The 24,299-nt window shown below is 43.7% G+C and overlaps 3 protein-coding genes across 3 annotated transcripts; 1 reads left to right on the top strand and 2 right to left on the bottom strand.

Annotated features, from left to right (window-relative positions):
• Window positions 1–823: 823 nt before the first annotated feature.
• Window positions 824–12,480, bottom strand: UBR7 (ubiquitin protein ligase E3 component n-recognin 7). Its single transcript, XM_052783029.1, has 11 exons — window positions 12,295–12,480; window positions 11,947–12,080; window positions 11,023–11,083; window positions 9,352–9,447; window positions 8,166–8,219; window positions 6,866–6,971; window positions 5,439–5,623; window positions 4,737–4,868; window positions 4,178–4,340; window positions 3,212–3,273; window positions 824–2,384 (listed from the first exon to the last, which is right to left on the bottom strand). The coding sequence occupies exons 1-11, from the start codon at window positions 12,460–12,462 to the stop codon at window positions 2,292–2,294; spliced, it is 1,254 nt and encodes a 417-aa protein (XP_052638989.1). The 5' UTR covers window positions 12,463–12,480; the 3' UTR covers window positions 824–2,291.
• A 168-nt stretch (window positions 12,481–12,648) lies between these two features.
• On the top strand, window positions 12,649–14,622 carry GON7 (GON7 subunit of KEOPS complex). Its single transcript, XM_052783031.1, has 2 exons — window positions 12,649–12,888; window positions 12,982–14,622. The coding sequence occupies exons 1-2, from the start codon at window positions 12,690–12,692 to the stop codon at window positions 13,110–13,112; spliced, it is 330 nt and encodes a 109-aa protein (XP_052638991.1). The 5' UTR covers window positions 12,649–12,689; the 3' UTR covers window positions 13,113–14,622.
• Window positions 14,503–23,512, bottom strand: LYSET (lysosomal enzyme trafficking factor). The gene is made up of 2 exons (XM_052783030.1): window positions 23,346–23,512; window positions 14,503–21,234 (listed from the first exon to the last, which is right to left on the bottom strand). Exon 2 carries the CDS (start codon window positions 21,216–21,218, stop codon window positions 20,823–20,825), a length of 396 nt encoding a protein of 131 aa, XP_052638990.1. The 5' UTR covers window positions 21,219–21,234; window positions 23,346–23,512; the 3' UTR covers window positions 14,503–20,822.
• Window positions 23,513–24,299: the final 787 nt, after the last annotated feature.

Raw genomic sequence — 24,299 nt, 5'->3', positions numbered from 1 at the left:
TTACAGGCTTTCTGTGCGTTTTGCAACAGTGTTCTTCTAAGTCTGCTAACTCTGCCTCTTCCCTCAGGGGAACCTTCGGGAAGAAAGCAAAACTGTATTAAAGAAGGGGGGGGGGCGGCAGGGCCGTTGTTAGGGGCTGGGCCCACTTCAGGTAAACCCTGCTCTGTGACTGTAGTACAGGCTGATGCCAAGAATGTACAATGCATGTCATCAGTGCTGACCCTGCGCTGTGCAAGTGTAGCTGTAGTAACTCCTTTCTGTGGAAATTACGTACCTGGTTCAAAAAACTTCCTGCAACTGATCTCCCTCTAGACAGCATTGCTGTCATTTCCTGAGCACAGCAAGTGGTGGGACTGTGCCTTGCTGTAGTACTGACTTGCACCCTGGTACCTGTTTCTGCTTTTTTACTTTTTCATACACTGGGGGAGGACACCACAACTTGGAAAACCCGGGGTTCTGGTGATCAAAGCTCAGAGCTGGAACCCAGGACAGTGCTTGCCTCTGGGCACCCTCTCCCCTTTAGTGAATTACATGCCAAGAACTCCAATACAGATGAAACGTCATCCCATTCTTTTTTTTCCTGCTCAAAACTGTACTTGCAAGTGGGATGCCAGCCCTTGTTCCGCACCTGCCTGCAATGGCATGGGTCAGGGCAGAGGCAAAGGTCCAGGAATACCAGGCTTGGCTTGGCCCAACGCTTGACTTGACCCCTGAGATAGACCTTGGCCTGCCAGCCAACAGGCCATCGCTGCGCTGCCCTGTGTTAGTCTGGAGTGTGGATGGAAACAAAACACTGCAGCAGCACTTCAAAAAAACAAGAGAGTACTGATTGAACAGTTATTTAATTTTTAGATAGATAATGTAGTTAGATATGCAGTTACAACTCCCATAACAGTTGCTACAAAAAAAAGCACGTACAATACCCAGAGTTAAATTTAAAAGCAACTAGTCATTTTGCATGAAACAAACTGATGAACTGAGCCTCTATGCTAGAACTAGCTTTTGTGAATAACATGGTCAGAAACAATTAATAGGGAGAATGATAGATAAAGGGCTGATTTTCTTCTCAAAAGTCATCATGGAAGCAGAATAGTACCCCCGGTAAAGAAATTCTCCAACTATGTAAAGCAGGAGTTAAAATTAGAACCTTCTTAAAGCATGTTTTGGGGTTTGTGGGTAAAGAGAACTAAAAACTACATTAGGCTCCAAACTTATGAAAAGTATTTAAGTGTAGATTCTTAAAAGTCAGCAGAATATCTCCTGTTCCATGATTATCACAGTGGTTATAAAAAGATCATGTTTTATACTGCAGCAAAATGCCAGGATGCTGCAGTGTTTTCAGGAACATTTAGGAACTAGAATAATTTGCAGTAGGCTAGTTTTTAAAATCAAAGCGCATTAGAAGTCCTATAACAAACCCACCCCTGATGCTCAATTTGTAATTTAGTACCTCCTTCTGGATATTGTTTATATTCTAGTGAGTGGATAAAGTTCATGTGACAAATTTTTGTGTGTAAAACATCACTGTACAATATTAGAAACAAAGTTTTTGAATTTATAAAAACAGAACATTCTGGTGCATCAAGCCTAACCTACGGTTTCTCATTTTTCACCTGCCTAGGGAGTGCCTCCACAGTGGGGAGCGAGCATGCGGAAGTGCGGTGCTGTTTACTTCAGCTGATGTGACCCAAATGTCAGAATGCAACTTCACCCAACAGCCATGACCATAAGGCGTGCCTGCTTTACCCTTTCAGGAGCTGTGCCTCCCTCCCTGTCGTAAACAGACACTCACTTTGTGCAGGCAGCCTTTGCTAGAATCGCTGCACCCTGAAGAGATGATACAGAACCATTTAAAGCAGGAAAGCAACGCACTCCCGCCCTGCAAAGCGCCCTGAGTGCGTGCTGCCTGCACTGCACAGAGGGGAAGGCAGGCAGACCCCACCCGGGTTTTAGTGCAGCATACAGCTGTAGGCACTAAGAGTAGAACAGGTGAAAGGCTAAAGGGAATACACGTGGCACACTGTTCTTGGAACAAGCCATCCTCCCCCTGGAGACACGGCCAGCTTTCAGGAGTGGAATGCAGAGTCGATCAGTACTGAAATCCCTATAAATGCAATGTACCTGTTAAGAACATGGTTTAGTTGCTACAAGTAAAGGAAGTATGAGACAAAATGAAGATGTTTCTTGGGACAGTTGGATTTTGATGAGAAGCCAAATACTGAAGATGCCTCTTCTGGTTGCCAATGAGTATTGTTTTCCCAGTTTTCCTTTCAGACCCAGACCCTCTCAGTCTAACTACAGTAGTACTGCATCCTGTTAGTCCGTCGTCTTTTCCGTGACTGAAATTCCTCAAAGAAGTGCTGAATGTCTTCTCTTTTAACCACCTAGGGGAAGCAACATGAAACCCAAGTTGTGGTACAAGAATTCAATTAAATGATCCTTTTTTTTTTTTCTTGCATGCATCCCACATGTAATACACAAGGCATATAAAAGCAAGTATCCTGAAATCTCTCTGACACAGCTTGCAAAACAGTTTTTCTGTTGTACCCAGGAGATGATTAATGCCCAAATTCTCTTATAATGAGAATACAAACCCAGAAACGAGCTCCCCAAAGGTAGAACAAGCACATGGAGCAAAACTCCTGATGGTATTTTTAATGGGTTTGACCACTTGCTTTTATCATCAGAAAAATTAACACAAAGCAAGATTTTCACTAGCTCACTTCGCTCATTACAATGTAAGTAAAAATGGCAATTTAGCAAATAAGCCAACAAAATGCTTGTGTGGATTAATAATAGCATGAAAATTCCTCCAGGAAAACAACTGACAAGACTGTTTGCCAAGATTTACTCAGTCCTTATTCTTCTAAGGGTTTAAATTCAATCTAAGAAAAAACAAAGGTTAAGAGCTTTTTTCCTGAATACTTTTCCTAGACCAACAGAAGTTTCATTTAAATTTAAGAACTGCTCTCAGTACTTTATAGAGAGATTTCTGTAAGGTTTCTGTTCTCTCTCAGCAATGTCATTAAGGAAATGAAACTTAAATTGCAATGAAATCAGGGATTTCTAATTTCTACTGCAGTGCCAACAACCCCAGGAGACAGGAAAAAAATACTGTAACATCAATAGCATCACAGTATTAAACACCCACCCCTCAACAGTACTTTAAAACACACTTTCTGGCAAACAAATTCTGTGAGTTGTGCCTTACCGTTCCCTCATCTGCAAATCTCCTGAGATAGTCCGTCAGTTCTGTCTTTAAATCATTGTATTCTGGATGGAGAAGCAAAGGCAAGGGAAAGAAAACAAAAAACCAAGAAGGTACCCAGCTTTAGTTTAACACAACACTGGCTCAAGAAGACAACTTGTTCTACTTCCTCTTGTCATTCGTTAGATTTACTTGAGACAAATCTAGGTTTGAACTGGATTATAAATAATAACAATAAAAAGAAAGGCAAGTCCAGGTAAACATGAGAAGCCTAGTAATTTATCAGACTAGCCTATGCAGTCTGATTATCCGTTCAGGTTAATCTTCAGAGAAACGTATAGAAGTTCAGTCAGTGAATTGCTCCCCTGCTCCCAGCTTCCCACTGCAAAAGCACACATGGGTCATTCTGGGAAGTCCTAGCCTGGAACTCAAGATTGGGCAAGTGTCCTCATCAGAGCGCAAACCCTCACTCAGAAGAGGGAAACACGGCTCCAGTTACAAAATACCTCAAAATACCCTACTGCCTTGTCAATATACTCTGCGGCAAAGCTGCAAGGGAGCACCCTGCACCCCAGCTTCACACAGGCTGGCACTCGCCCAGACAACAGGAGATTACCAAAACAACAGAACAGGGTAAGATAAATAAGCCAGACAGCAGAAGTGTAAATTAACATTTAAATATTCACGTTACAAGAAATTACCATCAATACAATATCTAAGATGTTAAATAGAGGAAATGTTCCCACACCATCTAGTTCCTTGATGTAAGTTAAAGTTGTAACAGGCTGGAGAGGACAAACTTCTCTGGAGTAATCCTGATTGAGGTGGGTGTGCAATCTGTCATACAGTCTTCTAGATGTTGCTTCAAAAATAGTTTGACACCACACTGCAAGACCTGATACTAATCTCTTATTGGAAACTGTTCACTTAAAGTGTTAAGGTAGATTCTAAAAATGAAGTTGTATTTACCACAGATGAGTTCTACTTGCTGGACTCTGTTCATGCTGTTAAGGGTGTCCATTAAAGGATCTCTCCGCTCTGTTTCTTGGTCACTGGTACCTTTATTTTCGTAAGCCAAGACAGTGTCACATTCATCTGTCAGGAACTGGACTTCAAGCTCTGAATACATTTTCTGGAGAATAAAGTAAAATTTACTGTCACAGTACAAAACTTCTCAGGTGAAGATGTTCTTCCCCAATCCTTTTTGTGTATCGCAAATAGTAACAATAAAAATAATAATGTACATTTTGTATCCAGCATTTCAAGCATCTCCCCATAACAACTTCCAAAGCAATACTGGATTTAAGCAGCAAAGAAAATACAAATGTTTAGAAGCTCCTTCGTGCTGTATTAATTCCAAAGGATTCAGTGTGTTTCTTTATGTGGGTTGGAGGGGTTTTTTAGGTGTTTATATGCAGAGTAAGAACATTTACATAGATTTTATCTACAAGCTTCTCTTCAGAGATTCTCTGGGAGCTCCTCCCTGCCTCCCCCATGTCAAGGATGGTGATGAAGAGAGAATACATACCAAACAGTCTTCACAGGTGCACAATTTGCTTCTCCAGTTCGATGGCCAAAAGGTGGCAGTGTCCTTTTTTAAAAATTCCTTGCTTTGGAGTTCCTTCAGCTTGCAGACTGGCTCCTCACTCTTAGTAACCACCTGAATGAAAATGAGAGTGTTCAGTGCTCTATAACATCAAATACACTCTGTTCTTTCCAGCATGTCATTTTCCTTACGCAAGATTTTTCTTTTGTCTCAGACACATTTATTTTTATAAACAACCTATATTACCATTACATCCACATCCGGATTCTGACGTGATTTTAGCAGTTTCCACTGGAAATTTCTGTAGAAATTTACTGCAATAGCCATAAATGTTTAAGACATCAGAGCTGGACTATCATGCAAATGCAGCTACAATGCATAATACTCCTGTATTAGAAAAAATTCAGAAGTTGCCTCAGTGTAAAGGCCAGGTGGCTGACAAGAAGGGATGGATCTAACCTATCCGCAAACAGACGTTACACCCTTGTCACCCACTTCCGCAAGCGTGTTCCACAGCCTACGCTGTACTCCACAGAGACCACACATTTGTGGTGTCAGTGACTGAACACAAAACCAGACTGACAGCATTTACCTCTTCACTGAACCTATACAGAAAGAGGTGGGCTTTACTTCACCTATCATCAGTATGAAGATGTACAGGACAGAAAAGAAGGTACGTTTTACCTCTGGACAGGCAGACCCAGAGCTAGTAGATGGTTCATTAAACTGTTCCACTTGCTTTTCCTCCTTCGTTTCTTGGTGTTCCACTTCACTTTCTTTTTTTATTTCTTTTTTCTGCTCTTCACTTTCCTCAACCTTCAGGACAATCCCTTCACCTTCAAGGGGGTTCACTTTGGTCAAAGCAGGAACTGGAAGATACATACCCTCGTAAGTGAAAATTCTGTACTAGACAATGTGCAGGCTACCACAGATGTTCTCTCTGCTTTATAATGCAGTGCCAAAGAGCATCTAGATCACTTTATACACTGCAGGGTCCTGGACATACTCTACAGCTGTCCAAAGACACAGTGACCTAGGTATACAGAGAAACGGCTCCCTCCTTCACCATAGTCTTCTTCACCTACCATACTCCAAATTCTAAAATACTCTGCTTCCCAAAATCTAAGCCTTAGGAGAGGGTAAAGGGTATCACAATTTCAGATAGTTCTGTACTAAGATGCTTGTCCTTCTTGACACCCCTTGATAGCTATCGCAGGTTCAATAGCTGTCACATACTTTTTTGCTGACTTGGTGTCAGAGTCCTTCATTTTCTCCAGACGCACACACCAAAAACTCCATGTCAGATTAACTACACTAACCACTTCCTTATTTAAAGCAAGTTTTTCTTTTGATGTCAATTCAAATGTGTGCCCTGTGACATAGCTAGTTAGAAGAAGGAAAACCAAAAACAAACAAAAAACCCCATTCTGTACTGTATTTACATTAGAAGGAAGAGAACTCCAGGTAGGCCAGCTTGGAATCCTTAAAATTACCATTGAAATTTCTGGCACATAAGCGATCAATCACCAGCTGGTGTAAGCAACATTTAGGAGAGTACATGAAACTAGCTCTTTCCACAGAAATCAAGTCATCTACCCTTCCGATCCCAAAGAGACCACATAGCAGACAGAGGCCTGGCATGACCACGGGGAACACGTCCTGAGCACAGCCCCAGCTCTACTCAGATTAAGGTTTTACACATTCATTTCAGGTCACTCTATCACTCACTCTTCGCTGCTCAGAGCCTCTTATACTCAGCTGTTTGCCTCACTGCTTCCCTTAGGATGGCTCTTCAGTTCTTTGATCCAGTTTAGAAATTAAGTTCCTTGAGACAAGTATTAAATCTTCATCCATCTATGTGCTAGCACATCTTTGATAAAATAAATAAAACAGTGAGCACCACAGAATTAAGATTTAGGAATGAGAACTGCATTTTTTTTTTTTTTAACAACACTTACTGCAGCCCCACATGTTCCACTGCTGAAGGCGACTGTCCAATATAATGAGTATCATTTCTCCAACCACTTAAAACAGTATTATGTCATTAATCAACCATGTATGAGAAATACATGCTAACAAAATATTGGCTCAGATCTCTTAATTTTCTTTACCTGCTAATTGCGATGCGTAAGCCCATAGGAAATGGCAGTGATTCATGCAGGCTTGGCATACCATTTCATGGAAGTCTCCACTTTCAGGGGGAACTGCACCAAGATGCTATCAAAAGAAACAAGCACGAAGCAGTGAAGCATTCGCTGCAAATTAACAGACTCAACTCTAGGTTTAGGGGAAGTAAAACATCAACTGCCATCACATTTTCAGCACAAGCGTACACTCCTGCTAACTTTCTACAGTGATTATCAACATAATTTAAAGACTGGAAAGAGATGATCAAAATTCCAGGGAAAAACTGAAATAATTCTCTTTGTCTACAGCCTTTTATGCCTTTTACATACCCAGAAATCTCAGTCCTATCTTTATCTCATTTCTAAATTATATTCTTCTAAACTGTCCTAAACACAGGACAGGTGAAGATACCTCTTGCACACTGCACATTTAAACTCTTAAATAACTTTTTATGATTGCTTCCTTATGTGTAAGAGATTGTAAGTCTTCATATTGATCACATACTGAACATGAGAATTAGGTCCCAAAGCTCTCCATAAGCTGGTGAGAACTATTTAGGCAATTAAAAGCACTTAACAGCTTTCTTTTGAAAAGCATTATTGCAAAGCTCACAGTATGCAGCATAACATTCTTCATACATACATATATACAAAAGAATCCTATAGTTTATCTACAGAACCCATAATTGAAGCCACTGATCTTTTTTTTTTATTCTTTGATCCTGCAACTTCAAGCACAGAATTTCACTCATGCCGTTCAAGGCACAAGAAGCTGAATCCGTAATGCTTACGCATTAAGTAGGACATTCACTTTAGTGCTGAGCTGCTTTTGAAAGATTTTCCCAAAGTTTGTAATCAGGAACCAACAACACAGTTTGTTTCTTGCTACTTAAAGGAATTACAGTTTAAAAAGCATTCTTTTGAATGAAGAACTATTCAGGTAGTTGAATATGATGTGACTGAGTAAGAATCTTTTTCTCTACTGATTGTACTGATTAGAATTTTCCAATTAGAGAGACAGTTATAAAGTTGTTATTTTTTCTGCAGCGGTAACCTTCAAAAAGGTAGAACTCTTCCTAGGTTTTTTGGACTGGAGCGGACAGCAGTGTAAGATTAAACTTTCCATATTCCTTTGCATACGATGAAAAGAAATACCTTAGAACTCATGTAATAATCTTTTAAGAACTACAGCAAACCTTCCCAAGTAAGAACAACCATACAAACTTGACCAACAGTAACTTATTTCTATGCAAATGGAAATTCTGCTACTTATAAGTTTCCTTACCCTTCCATGGAACCAGTCTTCACAAACTATGCATTGGATCATCTCATCTGGAATCTAGATGAACGGTCATATTATTAGCACTAATAGCAACCGCCAGAATCTTTCACAAGCCTCAAACTGCATTATTATGCAAAGCCTGCTGAAGTGAATTGCACTTCCCTCTTTACCCACACACAGGGAGCTGCCGTTAATAAGTAGTTACTGCTTCATTAGTCAGTTTGCTTCCCTGAAGTTCAACAGCATATGTAATTTGTTGTATTATCAAGACTGTGGAAATTCCCACTTATTATTACAAAACTAGTCTTCCCAGTAGAACAAGACATTCTCACACAAAAGAGCTGATACAAGTTAATACACTATCAGTATCTTTCCTCCTGTGAACAGAAATGCATGAACAGGCAGCTTAGCAAAAGAAATGTATTGATATTCATGATGTCATCAGGTTTATACAGGGATGCCAGAATCCTAACTTAACTGTCCACAAGGCAGTACAATACAAACTGCTTTGCTATGAAACAATTATTACTGATTTCTTTAGAAATGTCTAGCTATCTCTGAACTTCAGAGAGCTGAGTTCATAAAATACTTTTTTGTATTTGAAAGACTTGTGCCTGCCTTATTCTTTAAAAACAACTAACTTCTATGACTGCAAACAAAAGTGTGTGTGTGCAAACCAAGTGGTATATTTTAATACTTCAGACAGAGAAAAAGCATTCTGACTACTGTAAAGGAAAGCTAAAGCCAGCGCTACAGGACAGACTCTCCCATCCCACAAGCCTTGTCAGAGCACTGTTGCAGGCACAAGGAAGCAGATTCTGGTCTCTCCTAACATGTGCAATGTGTTTATTCTGCGCTTGCCACATTTCTCAAGATGATGAGAAACCCACCCCCTAAGGGAACTCTGTAACTTTAGAGAGAGGAAAGCAGAGAGAACTGCAGCAGCGTTTTGTCCAAATGATGGTTTGTCCTCCTCGTCTGTCTTTAAGACATAAACATATTCTACCATTTAAAAAAAAAACTGATAAAGTAATTATTTTATACAGCACATGACAACCAAAAGCAATATGGAACATATGATTTCTTAAAGTGGGATCTTCCTTGTAAAGCAGTTCAGTGACCACCCTTTGCACAATTTTGCAGAAATACCATCTATACATGATTACCGCTGGTTTTTTGTATTTCTTACCTCATCTTCAGGATCAGGATAAGGTCTTTTACAAGTACAGTATAATCCATAGAAATTGTCATTATACTTATTTCCTGAATTCACCTTGCCCTTCTCCTAGGAGAAAAGGAAAACAAAGTCTCAATAGACAATGCAGTGAAAAACGAAAGACAGAAAATACGTATAATCTAGAGAAAACCAATTCCTGTTCCACTTTAATTCCTAAAAGCAATCACTATACTCATCAGCGTGAAAATCCAAAAAGAAAGATATTATCCAGATACCTATTCTATACAGCGAGCAGCAGACAGGGCACTCGAGGAATACTGAAGTTCAAAAGGAAAGAGGAAAAACAGTCTTTCCACCTTTGTAACAAACGGCAACTGTGGGGTTTGTTAAGCTACTGCTAATCCAAAATGATGTAAGAGTCTTGATCACCAACCACACCTGCCTGCTGCCATTACAGCAACGTCTGTAAATTTATTGTGCACCTTCCCCTCCATTTTTTTTTTAAACATCCAGATTGTGATCCAAACCCAACTTTGTTTCATCTTACCACTGAGCTTCCACTAAATTCATGTCATATAAGCCTCACTCTACAGGAGAGGATTATCTAAATTACAAAACATGGTGAATGAAATTCAATTACAGGTAATCCCATTTTAAAAAAACCCAGCTAATACAGCTGCAGCCAGAGGGCTTCAGAACTGCACGTAGTTGCAGCCTAAGGCCACCATCAGCCCCTGCAGAAACAGCTGTGACCATTTATGATGTTACTACAAAACGCCTTCTACCACTATTCTGACAAAGGAAGAACGGATGATGCGAGCACCGGCATCCATGAAGTCAGCCAGATTAATGGACAGATGCTGAAGGTCACTTAACCTGTACAATTGATTTTGCACTGAACTGAAGGAGGAACAACAACCACGTGATCCATTTCATTGACTCAAATGAGAAACGGTAACATCTTAAAATTGTCACAGGTGTCTCTGTGGGTGTCACTCGACTGTAGCCCTAGGCTGACTAGCTCTGGATCCATCCCAGTCCTGCCAGGACAAAATGGGCATACACAAAACCACTTGCTGTTTCTACATTTGGACTGTTTCTACCCTGGGAGCAGCACTGCAGGCAAGCCAAGCAGCTTCCTGTCACTGCTTCCCAGAAGATTACCGATTATTTAACGAGTCCAAAATGCCCACCCAGTATGAAAGCACAGGGGGCTTGATACAGTAAAAAACTATCCCATCAGTATGCTCTGGGGACAACCTATCAAAAAAGATCAGGGCACTAATGCCACCACGAAGGAGAGGAAACTGTCCCTTTGACAGCAGCACAACCCCAAATTTCCTTAATGTAACTGCAAAATTGCACCCTAAAAGGTTCTCCTGAAGCCAGCTTAAAGCTAATGAGATAATTAGCGCAGGCACCACAACATGTTTCTGGCATTACGCTGACCATGGATGCAGAACTGCTGCATTCATGGATGACAAGGATCAAACATTCTCTCTCCTCACAACATTTCCCTTTGGTCCCTCAACAGTTTTATCTCCTGCTGTAATACTCCTGCCTTGTTGGACTTGCTGGGAAAAGCAGAAGCATAGCATGAGTCAGCACTGGCTGAGGCAAGGCACCGACCTCCCAAGACTGTTATTTTGATTCTGTATGTATGAAACCTACATCTGAACTTACTGGGAGTAACTTGCACTGCAGATTTTTGAACTTGCTATTTCCACAGTCACAGCGGAAGTTCCTGGAAAGAAAAACATAGCATTTCAGGTTTTTTATTAACCGAAAACACATTACTTTTGTGTTCATAACAATTCCCAGCAGTTTATTAGGAGCCATAAAAATATTCTTGCAGCTATTTAAACAATAGCATCAGTCAGAACTGGCCAAAGGGCCTTACAGCCTTACCCTCTCACATACCGTTCTTGGCAGATCTCAGCTAACACCATCATTTGCAACAGCGCTTGGCTGGGAGACCGCAAGGGCATAGCCAACCCCGGGTGCTGCAACTACCACACTCAAAAATGCGAGCACGCATTGGCAGAAGAGGAGTGTGAATTGGTTCGTTTCCGAAGGCTGGATCTGTGCAGCTGATTAAGCTCTTGCCTCCTCCTCAGACACCTAAGCTCTCACTTAAATAGGGCTGGCACGCCAAGTGAACGGGGGAATACGGGCGCCTCAAGGACCCGACCTCAGTCGCCTGTGCAGTTTTGCTAGAGATAGTGTATTTTGTATGAGGTACACACTGGAACGCTGTCCCACCTCACCGAAACGCGGAGGAGGCTCTGGGGAAATTCCCCTGTCTAACTCACCTCACACCACAGCCCCCCGAAGAGCGTCCCAGCAGTCGGGTCCGGGAGGAGAAGGCAAGCGGCGACAGCCAGCGTCGCTTGCCCGGCCCGCGTTTCGCTCCGGGGCGGCTGTGAGGAGCCGACAGGGCCGGGAGAAGCCGCGGGAGACGCCCCCGGCCCAGCGCGCCGCAGGCTGAGGGGGCTCGAGCCGCCCACACCCACCGCCCGCCCGCACGCGCGCGCGCGCGCTTCCCGCCGCCGGGACGGGCCCGCGCCCGCCCCGCCCCCCCCCTCCCCTCGCCGCGCGCGGCGGTACCTCTTGGTGTAGAGCTCGAAGAGGCGGTGGGTGCCGTGGCACTCGTAGCTGCAGGCCAGGCAGATCCCCGCCGGCTCCCCCCCGGGCGGCGTGCAGGTGCTGCAGGCGTACAGCGCCTGCCTCTTCACCGCGCCCTGCGGGGCGACACCGGCGGGGGCTACAGTGGCCGCCGGGGGGTCCCGGTCCCGGTCCCGGCCCCGGCCCCGGCCCCGGGCGGCCCCGCCCCCGCCCCCCCCGCCCCCCGGGGTGCCCGGCCCCACCCCCCGGCCTGACCCCGCCCCCGCAGCCGGGCCCCGCCCCCCGGTCGGGCCCCGCCCCGCCCCCCGCGGCGCCGGGCCCCGCCCCCACCTGGGAGTAGCTGCAGCGCTCGTGGTCGCTGCCCCCCAGCACGGCCCGCGCCTCCTTCTCGAGCTCCTCGTTCTCCGCTAGCACCTCCGCCAAGGAGACCACGGGCTCCTCCGCGCCGCCCCCGCAGCCGCTCCCCGGCTCGGCGCCCGCCGCCGCCGCCGCCTCCATCGCCGGGACGCGAGGCCGAGGGCGAGCTGAGGCGGGAAAGACGCGGCCGAGGCGCCAGGGGGCGCCACAGCGGAAGCGGAACCGCGCGCCCCACGTGACCGGGGCCGCACGTCACGCAGGGGAGCGGCGGGGTAGCTGGCGCGGGCGGAGGGCACGTGACCGCGGGGCGCGGCGTGCTGGGCTGCGCGCGCTTCCGGGGGGGGGGGGGGGGGTTGGGCGGCGGCGTGATGGAGCTGGTGGCGGAGCTGAGGGACCGCGACGGGCAGACGCGGTCGGTGCGGGTGCCGTGCCCGGTGGAGGAGGGCGAGGGCGGCCAGCTGCGCGGGCTGCGGCGGGGCCTGGCCGAGCTGCAGGAGCGGGTGGCGGAGCTGCTGGCGCCGCTGGTGCAGGAGGAGAGAGAGGCGGCGGGCGGCGGCGGGCCGCGCGGTGAGTAGCGGGGGGACGGCCGGCGGGGGGGCCCCGTCCCCTCCCCTCACCCCCGGGGCGCCGCTTATCCGCGCCCCGCTTGAACCCTGGCAGGCGATGTCGAGGACGAGGAGGATGATGAGGACGAGGAGGAGGAGGAGGATGAAGGCGAAAACAACGTCGACACGAAAGCGAGTGCCGACGACCCCCCTCCGAAGCGGACGAAAGTCGAGCAGCCCCGCTGAGGGCCCTGGGGACTGCGTTGGGGCCTAGAAAGGGGCCCTGCAGCTGCAGCGGCCGTACGTGCCCCGGGCGGGCGGGGGCCCGCTGCTCTTCTGCTCCTCTTGGAAAAGTGGAGCGTCGGTCCCCACGCCATTGGAACGCGGAAGCCTCAGGGAAAGGACGCGCCTTGGTGTTAGCAGCGTGTTGCTTACAGGGTACCGACGTGACACCGAGAGGAATTTTTAGTAAACTAGTTGCTAAATATGAAACTGTTCTCACAAGTCTTCCGACTGCAACGTTTTTAATGACTTTTTCCAAGTCATAGTATTTATCCACGTGACTTTAAACTTTTAAAGTAAAGTAATAAAATGTGGAAAGAGTTACTTTGTCAGATATGATCTTAAAACGGTACAAGGCAACTTTTATTTGTATGGAGAAAAAGCGATTCAAGACCACCGTAGTAGTCCAATTTAAAAAACACCTGTAAGACCGTGTTCATTCCTGAACAGTCCTACAGGAGTCCTGTACAGTCCTACAATGGAAGGTTATTTTTGCCTGTCATCTAAAAGGTTTATTTTGATCACCTATCAATCAAGTATTTTCCTGGAAAAGGTCAAAGTAGGTTGAAAGGGTTGGGAATCTTGGTTTCAAAAAATCCTGGTTTTGTGACAGCCTGGAAAGTGACAAGTCAGTGTGACTTTGGTAATTAATACTCCACAGTTCAAAAACTGCTGTCTGTCCTAAGCCTGTTTTCCCCAAATGGTTTTTAGTTGGGTTTTTTTATCTTTTTTTTTCCATGCAGCACTCAGTCTTTATATACTTTCTTCCATCACTGAGTTTTATCCAGGTTGATTTTTAGGCTCATTTGGTAGCAAAGTCAAATAAAGTGAGCATCACAGCTTAATATTCTGCCTATGCAGAACTCTCAGCACTACCTAAAAATAAGAGAAGAACAGAGTGATTTTTGGAGATGCTTTCTAAAAACAAACCTTTGGGCAGAAATTAGGGGAAATGCAGTAGGGTTCTACACTGGTTACTGTAGTTTGTTTTAGAGGGGGAGAAAGTACAAATGTTGAAGTAACACCTATGAGTACATGATATATAACAGTTCTTGGCTGTATAAATCGGCATAACCCACCCAATCCCTCCACTAAGGTAGCTTGCCCTTTCTTTTGACGATAACGCAGTATGTGGATTGTCATTAAGGTAACAGATGCTTCTTGCAAGGTTGTCAATGCTTCCTGTATGTTACTTTAATTCCCAGTTTTTGTTTGGCGCATGCTTCTGTGAACAGGGATAAAACATTCTTGATAGCCAATCCATAGAGCTTACTGTGGAGCCTGAGAGTCTTCTCTAGCAGAAATTAACTGACTGATTTAATAGTGCGAAATGCTTTTTTTTTTTTCCCCCCTCCATTTTGATGTGTTTTGCTGGCATAGTTTGCTTATGTATTACGGAAACTGAGCAGACCTTGAGACTTGTGTGTGGAGGACAAAGTATCGGAATAAATGATGAATTTTTATGAGCACAAAATTGTCGGCATTCATTTGAAATGGGGGGCAGGGGAGTTGGAAAAGAGATCCAGTAAACATATTTTGGACATCTTGATGTACTCTTATTCTAAGAAATTCACACACCCATTACTCTGTTAGCAGATATGACAGAAATAACTGAGGAGAAAAGACCAACTGAAGACTAGGGAGCTTTAGTTGCTGAGGACCTAGGGTGAGAGAAAACTACACAAATTCATTCTGATCTCTTGTCAGGCTGCAAAATCTCAAAGTGATAAAATGCTTAAAGTGTTTTAGGGCAGATGATAGATAATTTATTGAAGGAAGTGGCATTGCAGGAAGTGGCTTATCAAAATGGCAAAGGCACCAGTATAAAAACCCTAGCCTGATAAGTGTATCAGAAGGGCTCCTTCATGTGACCTGTGCTAAAGTGATGATGCCTTTTATGAGCTCTGTTCTGCAGCTTTGGAAGCTTGTAGAGCTACCTCTGAGAGCAGTGTTTTCCTTTTTTTTTTCTCCCCCCTCCCAACTGTAGTCCTAAACACTCCCAACAATGGTGTGAACTGTGGGATGGCTGAAAAGCAACATTTAACATCAGGCATGAATTTGCGGCCTTTATATATAAACTTTGTGTAAGTAGTCCACTGGCACATGACGGGCTGAAAACCTATGGTCTAAATCAACAAACCCTAACTTGCTAGTGTGGCAGTAAATTCAGGTAATACTCCAGCAATGGGGTACTTCCTTTTTCTGTCAGCTTGGACGCAGTAACATGCTGCACCTGAGCTCCAGAAGATACCAATTAGCATTGGGTCAAGAACAACCACCACTCAAGTTTTTGCCTGTAAAGAATCATTTCTAGTCCTTATTATGGCCACAAAAACTTTTAAACAATGAAAAGGGGACTGGAGCTTCATGGGGCCTTATGTAATTCTGAACTGTAAGTTTTTTGCTTGTGATGCAAGTGGCCTAACTCAACAGAGAACTTCATTTTTCTGAGAGTTGCTGCAAGGTAACTAGGCAGAGAAAGCTTTAGTGTGATGGGTTTGGTTTTTTCCCTTTCCCCGCTCCATATCTGGTTTAGGACCTACCCTACAGCTGTGTTCTGAACCCCTTTTGGGGAGCCTCTTTCTCCCCCAGAAGGACTGCAGTCTCCCACTTTCTGTACTGTCCTTCTAGCCAAACAACTAGGAAAAGGTAAAGGGGACAACAGAGAGAACCAACTGGTGTTGCTCACTGGTTGTGGTGCCCTTTTTCCAAGCAGCCAAGTCAGTGAAGCACACAGGTATTTCCATGGCTGTGGGAGAGGCTCCAAAATTTTCTGAAGACAGAAAAACTTAAGGTTTATATGTGTGGAGAATATAGCAAATGTCTGCAATTACTTTTACAAAGCTGTCCTAGAGGATGAAGCTTTATGCATGCTGTAAGTCAGTCAACTGTGGCCCCTGCATTTTAGGTAGAATAGATAAGCCTTGATGGAAGAAAGATGGCATAATCTTCATCTCGGAGATATGCTAGTGCTTTTGTACCTTAACCAAACTTCAGGCTGGCACAGAACAAGCCTAGTTCACCACATCTATGCTGTTAGTATAGTCTGTATGTCTTACTAACAGAACTTAGTTTTACTAGCCAGAGGGGGCTAGATGGATTCCTTACCGATAATGGGGGAGAATGCTGCTATGTTTCTATTGAATTAAGAGCTGAAGTAATACTAAAATTAAATTCTTGGTAGTATTTAGATGAGAACCAACTACTTTAACTAGCTGCAAAACAGAACGGCAAAAATGTCAAAGCAAGTCTCCTTCATGTAGACTGGGATTATATGACATACTCTATTGTTACTGCTCTGAAATACTGAATTTGCTGGTATGAACGACTTCTGAGGCTAAATTCACAAGGGCATTTAACAGGTTGCAGTGTTCTGTGTTTTAAAAAAAAAGTTTAAAATCACAAGCATGATATTTATTCAGCACTCACATAGATGGTTCTGAGGCAAAGGGGGCAATCACATTATGCCCAATAATCAGGGCATTGTCTAAAAGTGCAAGACCTTTCCTAGTTTGTAGGAGATTCACTCTCATCATCTTCATTAAAAGGGTTTGAATGCGATTCACCCATTGCAGCCCTTGCATAATTCCTACTCATTCTAGCTTAAAAGTTAATTTATACACAAGCTACTGCAGATACCAGATTCTAAAATACACAGTAATCTGGCAGTTAGGACATAATAATGCATCACAGGGCTTAATATATGGTAACTAGGTTAACTCCCAGCAGTGTAAACAGCGGAGCATGGTTTTGTGCACAGCCAACTAGCCAAAATTTACTGGGCTAGTCATGGGCTTGGAGGACTGAGAGTTGAGCAGAAGTACCTTCTTCTGGCTGTAGCATGTTCTTTCTTTCCAGAAGAAACCTGTACCATAGGGCTAGCTTTAAGGAGAGCTGAGTCGGTTCTTACAAATTAACTATCTGATAAAGTTATTAAACTGCTTTCATGCATTAGTTCATACGTAGAAAAGGGCGTTCTTATCCAAGACTGGCACATGAAAAGCAGCATATTTTAGAAACTAATAGAATAACAAACTAGAGGGCATCCTTTTAAGAAGACAATGGACCAGGCAAGACAAAATAAGGGGAGTTAATAGGTATCCTGCACAAACTGTAAAGTTTTGTTTTAAGAATAAGTCAATCCTCATGTTTTTAATTAAAAAAGAAATCAAGCTTGCAGTTCTACTTCACTGCTGGAAGAAACATGTCATAAGGAACACATTTTATTGCAACATACTTCTGTCCAAGCTTGAAGGACTGCAGCCTGAAGTTATGCTCTTCATTGGACCTGCACTACCATGGGAGGCCCTGAAGAACAGGCTCAGCAGCACTTAAGAAAATGCGGAAGACGTTTTCCTGAGATCGGAAGGGATTGTCAGGTGAAGGTCAAGCAGCTAAGGAAACTGCCCAAGACTGATGCTCAAGCAGTCCAACAAAGCTTTATCTTGTGGCACAAACACAATAAAAAGAAATCCAAGGTAGGTGGCACAGAGATGAATATTAATCAACCCTGTGTTACAGCTACTTACTTTCTTGGCAGAAAATTAAAGCTCTAAATGATTGCTAAGCTGGTAGAAGTTAGCAGTCTTCCAAGGACTTCATTACTGCCTCTATTATTACAGCTTCTGCTTTAGGAAGCTCATCAAGATCAGGTCTGAGCTAACTCATTTTAAGTTAAAAGAGTAAGAGTAAAAAATAGCTCTCCCACACCTAAGTGGAAGTTGTAGCAATTCATCCTTTCTGCCCACTCAGTGAAAAGAACTAAATAGATTTGTATGAACAAGTTCTAGTATAAGTTAGTCTCGCATCTTTTATTAATGCCATTGCTGTAGAAACAGATTTGCACTATTATCTGTCATTTACAATCAAGAACTAATTGAGAAGTACTGTAGTCTTTAAAGAGGCTGTAAAACTTCTTTGAGCTTGATTATCCCAAAAGCTTGTAGTTTACATCAATTTGTGTTACAGGCAGTTATCTTCTGTGACTGAGAATTAGCCTTGACACTATCTACAAATCTTCAGGATAATCAAGCTTAAAGTTATTTCACTACTTTTGAAAGACTACAGTAAAAAACAATTTAATCACTAATTTTTATAGTCTTCCCTTTACTTACTCTGTGGGTCAGACTTCACCCGTTGATGTTCCACTGGTGCCAAAAATGCTGGAAGCACCAGTGGGGCTAGCTTTCCTCTACTCCTACTCCTATTGTCTAGTATTCCTATGCACTGTTAATAGTTCATACTAATTGTCTCCATTGCTTCTTTCCACCTCAAGCTCAAATCCTTACAGACACAGCATTTGCTTGAATTAGATTGTGTGTCTTTCTGTAGTTAGTTGTAAAGCTCGTGCTTGTCGACAGCTTTAATCCAAAACCAGGCTTCTATGGAAAAGTCTACAAACACAAACCTCTGTTCTGTAAGTCACTGCTGCACCCAGCATGTGCTCCACATCCAGACAGCTTGGCTCATCACATCAGGCACACTGATGAATTTGCTAAAGGCCACATGCTTGCACAACAGAAACTTAGGCAGTTCTCCCTATCATTTTCTATTTTTGATGCTTCCTCTTATGTGATGGTTCTTCAAATAACTTCATTGAGACACAACATAACTGCTCAGTTTAAAAACTAGAGCATCAAGTTTAAAACATAGTCCAGCCAGAGGTATCCCCATTACACAACGGTAGAGAAATGACAAAGGGATTGTTTCACCCAGCCAGCCCCAAAACTTCAGGCCACAGACAAGTAATTAGGGCACAAAGCATAAAAGGACAAGAAAAAAGATCAGCCAAACATATGCACTGAGGGAAGAAGCACAGGAGAGTAAGCTACAGCAGCTGACTGCCAGCATTGCTATCTAGCAACATACACACACACACACAAAAAAAAGCCATTGATATGTAGGTGCATTAACAGACTTCTATTTATAAACATTGAAAAGTTTTTATTTTATAGATAAATAGGATGGTGATTTTTAAAGTTAGGAAACAACACAACTTAAAAGCTCTGACTCCCAAAGACACCACAAGTCAGAGTTTATTCTTACTCCAGCATATTAAGATGGCAGCTTCCTCCTTTTTATATTGCACTTAGAACTTAAAACCTTTTGTAAAGGCTACATTGTTTTCAGGTCCTTGCACCCATGCTGGCACTTGAAACCAGTGTCTCAAAATATCTCCAAATGCAAACAGAAAGTTTAAGGTGTTCTAACTGCCATGCTTAAACATAGCAACGCTGAAAATAGTGTTCTCTTTCCAAAGTAAGAGAAAGCTGATATTCTCCGGATTCCTTAAAGTAGTCAGAAATGGATTTGCATTTGTGACGATTAGGTACTGACAATCACATACAATTGCCATTATAATCGAGGAGTTTAGTTCATAATTGTTTTGGGCCTACTGCTTTTGAAGAGTGTATTTTGCACTGTTTTCACATTTGGAAGGTTACTTCTTCCATCATGGCTGCCTCAAAAACTTAGTTATTCTAAGAAGAAACAAAGAAGGACAAGAAGAAAGAAAAGATTTGATATTATTCAAAATACACAATCCAGTAGTTAGAATTAAATGCTATGCCAAAATAGCACTGAAAAACAGAGGTTTAAACTATGGTAAGAAATCTCAGTGGAATTTCAGTATGACTGAAGATATTTGCATTCATTGCAAGAATGAGAAGAAGGTATCCTACTTCTTCAAATTTCTGGAAGAAACAAGGTTATTTGTCTTACAACCTGTTTGTAGCATCCCCCCAACCTAATACCAGTTAACTTTCCCAAATTCAGTTTTCCCTAATGCATCAGTGCTCCCAGAACACAGTTTTGCATCATGTCCAGAGTGAAATTAGAATGGTAGTAAATTCCAGTCACTTGTAATTTTATCAAAGGAGATTTCTATAGATAGGAGAAGGAAACACAAATGAAGTTTTGTGCAAAGTATGGGCCAACACCAGCATAAGCTGCTTCTGACATTGTAGGAAAAGAATTTAAAGCACCAACCTCCAGGTCTATGCCACTCCTCACTGCCTACCTACTACAACATGGTACTGTTGTGGTCACTGAAAAAAAAGTATGCTACCACAGAAAAAAAAAGTACCTTTTTCCCTTTAAAGGTTCGCAGAAACTTTATTCTTTGCTTCCTGTATTTGTATCTAAACTTATTTTTTAAAAATTCATTAAAAACCAGCACTGATGTAGATACCAATTACTTAAAAAAAAAAAGCAAAGAATTGTGTTAAGTGCAACTTTTATAATCATGTTCTGATTTTTTTTTTTCCTTTTACATTTACCACAGAAGAAGTATCTTTTCATTGATTTTACTCCAAGGGAAAGCATAGGAAATCACTTTTTTTGCACAGAGGAGTAAAGTCATGGACCAGAAACTTATTTCCCCACAGGACGTTTCAGATGGAGTGTTGCAATTTTGCATCATTAAGGCAAAATGAGGAATACTTCCATCAAGTGTCACGTAGGGCTCTCCCACTCTGGCCATTCTGATAGACCCATATTTAAAAACCTTTGTAGTTACTTTTTTTTTTTTTTTTTAAATAGAAAACAGTCACTCTTTTCATTGCTTAACAGTTTGAAAGAAAAGGCTTTTTCCAGCCTTCACTCAGAACTTCAGTCTTGTGATTAGATCAGGCATATGCAATTGCTTCAAAACAGCTACGGAAAGTAGAAATTGAGCTAAGTGTCAATCAGTTGTAATCTACTGATCTGATTTGAGGCCTTCACAAATGTTTGATGACGATTGCAAATAACAGCCAAGCAGATAGGAATGATGCAATACCCAACAGTTTTGGGGTCAGCTCTTGTACAGGAATAGAGGAACAAGAACATCTGTAAATATGGTATTAAAAATATTATAGTCCACAGCCAAAAAGGCAAGGACAGCAGTCGTACTTTTAAGGAGTGCGTCCATGTGGTTCCTTCCTGTGGTTCCTTGGGGTGTTGCTGAATGTGCTCCAGTGCTAGTTTGTTGTAAGTCTCATTGATTTCAAAGACGTAATAAAAAGCTGCAGCACTTGCTAACAAGTACAACCCCACACCAATCCATCCCATCCTCTGGCGGAAGTTCATCATTCTCCATGCTCTGCACCTGGAACAAAAGGCGACATATACATTCAGTACAGCTTGGAGAAAGAGGGGACACAGATGAAGCTTGGTTTTCATGAGTTAACTTTTTATAAGTTTTCATTACACATTAGTAAAGCAGCACACACATCCATTTCTGAAGACCTGAGTGCTCTCTACAGCAGAGAAAATCGTACTACTATGCCAGCAACAGGCTAATGGTAATTACATACAATACTCCATCAATGGCTCTGGCTAGTTTAGGGCCTGCTAGCTATCAAGTTATACCTGGCTAAAGTCAACTGCTGAGTGAACAAAATAGAAGTCATGAATTGGGTAAGATACTTACCCCATCTGCCCTCAGATTCTCTAGCCACAGGGTGGGGATAATAGAAGACTTTCTATAAATACAGAAAGTTTGTAAAGTTCTTTGATGTCTGCAAAACAAACACGCTGCTAGCCAGCCAGTAAGAGGAGCATCACTGCTTCTTTGCAGTGTAACAACATCCAGTTTTACTAAGCTCTGGCTGAGTGCCCATTTATGAACCGTATAAAAGGATGTTTTCAATTTGAACATTAGAAGATATATACTAAACATATGTATTTGTACCCATGTGCACACACGAAGATACTATAAGCATGTTACTTGCACCTAACTTTATTTCTGCTCTGCCTATGTGAACAGTTGCATATGCCTTCTAGAGTAAGGGAGCTAAACATCTGTACTACTAACTGACTCGGTGCAGAACAAACCGGACACTAATCAACTGGCACTTTTCATAAGAAGCACAAATTAGTAAAAGCACCACAGCCACTGCCGGGCTTGATTTTAGCTGCTTTAAGATCTCTGGCTGGCTGGCTGGGACTAGGTGAATTGAAACACTCTTCAAACCAGTCACAAACACTCTAGGTGAAGTACTGCCACTCATACCAAGAAGTCATCACCACCTTCCCTCAAAATAGCCCTTGGGCAGGGCAGGGAGAACCACCACTTCACTGCAGCTGGTTAGAGTACTGACAAATACACTTTTTCAGACTGTTAGGGTTTTTACCTTTCCTACCTTTTTAAAGAGAGGAGTAAAATCAATTTATGCAGTACTGTTTTAAGAAAATATATCAGGCTTTAAAAATACTAGGCAGAAATGCTTATTTAATTAAGACTTATGCATACAGAACAATAATTATTAATGGAAGTATGAGAGAGTTTATCATAATTGATTAAAAAAAAAAAAAATCACTACACCTTTCTAAATCCTCCTTCCTGAGGCCAGACTAATCTGTCTGGTTATCAGTCTTGAAAGACTTCCTCGTTTTCCATATCTGAAGGATATCCTCAATCCTGACCTGACAGAATTTGATCAGGGTAGCCCTGGAGAAGTTGTTCTGGCTCTCACACTGCTGCATTTATGGTGGCTAAAAGAGTCAAACATACGGTGACAGTAAATACCTGAGAGTGCCATTACTTACGTCTGTGACAGCTATTTGTTTTTTACCTTATCCTTCTATATAACTTAACAGCAGGTTTCCCTTTAACGCACCGAGTTAATACTTTTAGTAGGATAACTGAAAAATTTGTGTAAGAGGCTGTTAATTCACTGGGTAAAAACTTAAATTCCTGAGTCCATCTTTACCCAATGGCTAAGTCACTGTCCATTTTTTCCAGTAGTTAGGCATTTCGGAGATGACTAACAGGTAGTCGCCGTCAGAGAAAATAAATCTTCAAAAGGAATGCACATCTTGAGAGCACAAACACTATTAAAATCGCAGTAGACCAAAGAAGGTAAACATTAGTTGTTTTTTCCTCCTGCCCTTGCTAAGCAGCAGTAGCCAGAAGAGGAGCCTTAGCTCTGGGCTACACCGAAAGAGGCAAAAATGACGCTTAGAGTTTTCTCATTCTTATTTTCCGTTTCGAGACACTAATGGTACTCGCAGGTTTCGAAGACACCCGCGACGGATATCGGAGTCGCTCGCCCCCACGCCGCGGGCGCTCCGGGGCTCTCCTCCCGCAACAGGCCGCGCAAACCGGCCGCCAGCGAGGCCGGCAGCCCTCAGCCCCTCCGCGAGCGCTGGACCCGCGCTCCGGGCGAGAAGCGCTCCGCCGCAACGGCTCCTTCACCGACGCCGGCAGCCCCTTACCTTCCTCCAACGGAGAAGGAGGGAGCGGGAGGGCGACAGCAGGCGGCCCGCTCCCCTCAGCCCGCGCCGCCGCGCCGGGAGGCGAAGGGGCCCGCCGGCCCGCCGCACCGCTGCCGGCCCGCTGCCATCGCCGCCCGGCCACCGCTCCGGAACCGCGGCACTTCCGGCATGGGGAGAACCACTTCCGGTGCGTGCCCGTCTGCATCCGAGCCGAGTCGAGGCGGGGCGGGGCGGGGCCGGGCGGGTTGGCCGGCGGCCATCTTGGCTCGAGCCCGCGCCTCTCTGTGGTGTGGTTGGCCTCGCCCAAAATGGCGGCCGACGCCCATGGCGGCGGCCCCGCATCGCTGCTCGTCTCCCATATTCACTCTTCGGTTACCGCCGGCGTGGCTGTGGCCGCCGGCCCCGAGCCGCCGTCTTTTCAGCGCTAGTGCTGCTTCATGTGGTGGTGGAGGAGAGGCCAGGTTTGGGCAGCCCCACAGCAGCGCGCGCGGAGCGCCGGCCTCGAGCATGCTGGGCTGAACAGGCCCGTGCCCCAGTGGCCTGGCACAGCGCTCAGCATTTCCCGCACTGCCCGTTCCAGCGTGTTTGTTTTAATTGCGCAGGCACTGGAGGAGAGCAGAAACTCAAATTGTTGCGTTTTGACAGTTGGCTGTGTTACCCAGGTGCGATGCATTGAGGGAAATACCAGTGGAGACTATCAGGTTGTGGAACAGTCTCTAACAACTGACATATATGTACTTAAAAAACAGTATATGTTTATACATAAATATGTATTACTGGCATATTTCTATTGAATTAAATTATGAAATCTGGTACTGGGAAAAAGCCTTCAATGACGCTGAAAGATCATCTAAATTGACAAAAAAAATCTGATTTAGTCACATGTGCAGTTAACTGGTGTGCACCACAATGTCGTTTGGACGGTTTGCTTGTGCAGGAGGTGTTCCAACACTT

Source organism: Harpia harpyja, chromosome 3 (genome assembly GCF_026419915.1).
Source record: "Harpia harpyja isolate bHarHar1 chromosome 3, bHarHar1 primary haplotype, whole genome shotgun sequence".
Classification (NCBI taxonomy): Eukaryota; Metazoa; Chordata; class Aves; order Accipitriformes; family Accipitridae; genus Harpia; species Harpia harpyja.
The sequence above is the reverse complement of the archived record's forward strand: the minus strand, read 5'-3'. Positions and strand labels throughout refer to the sequence as shown.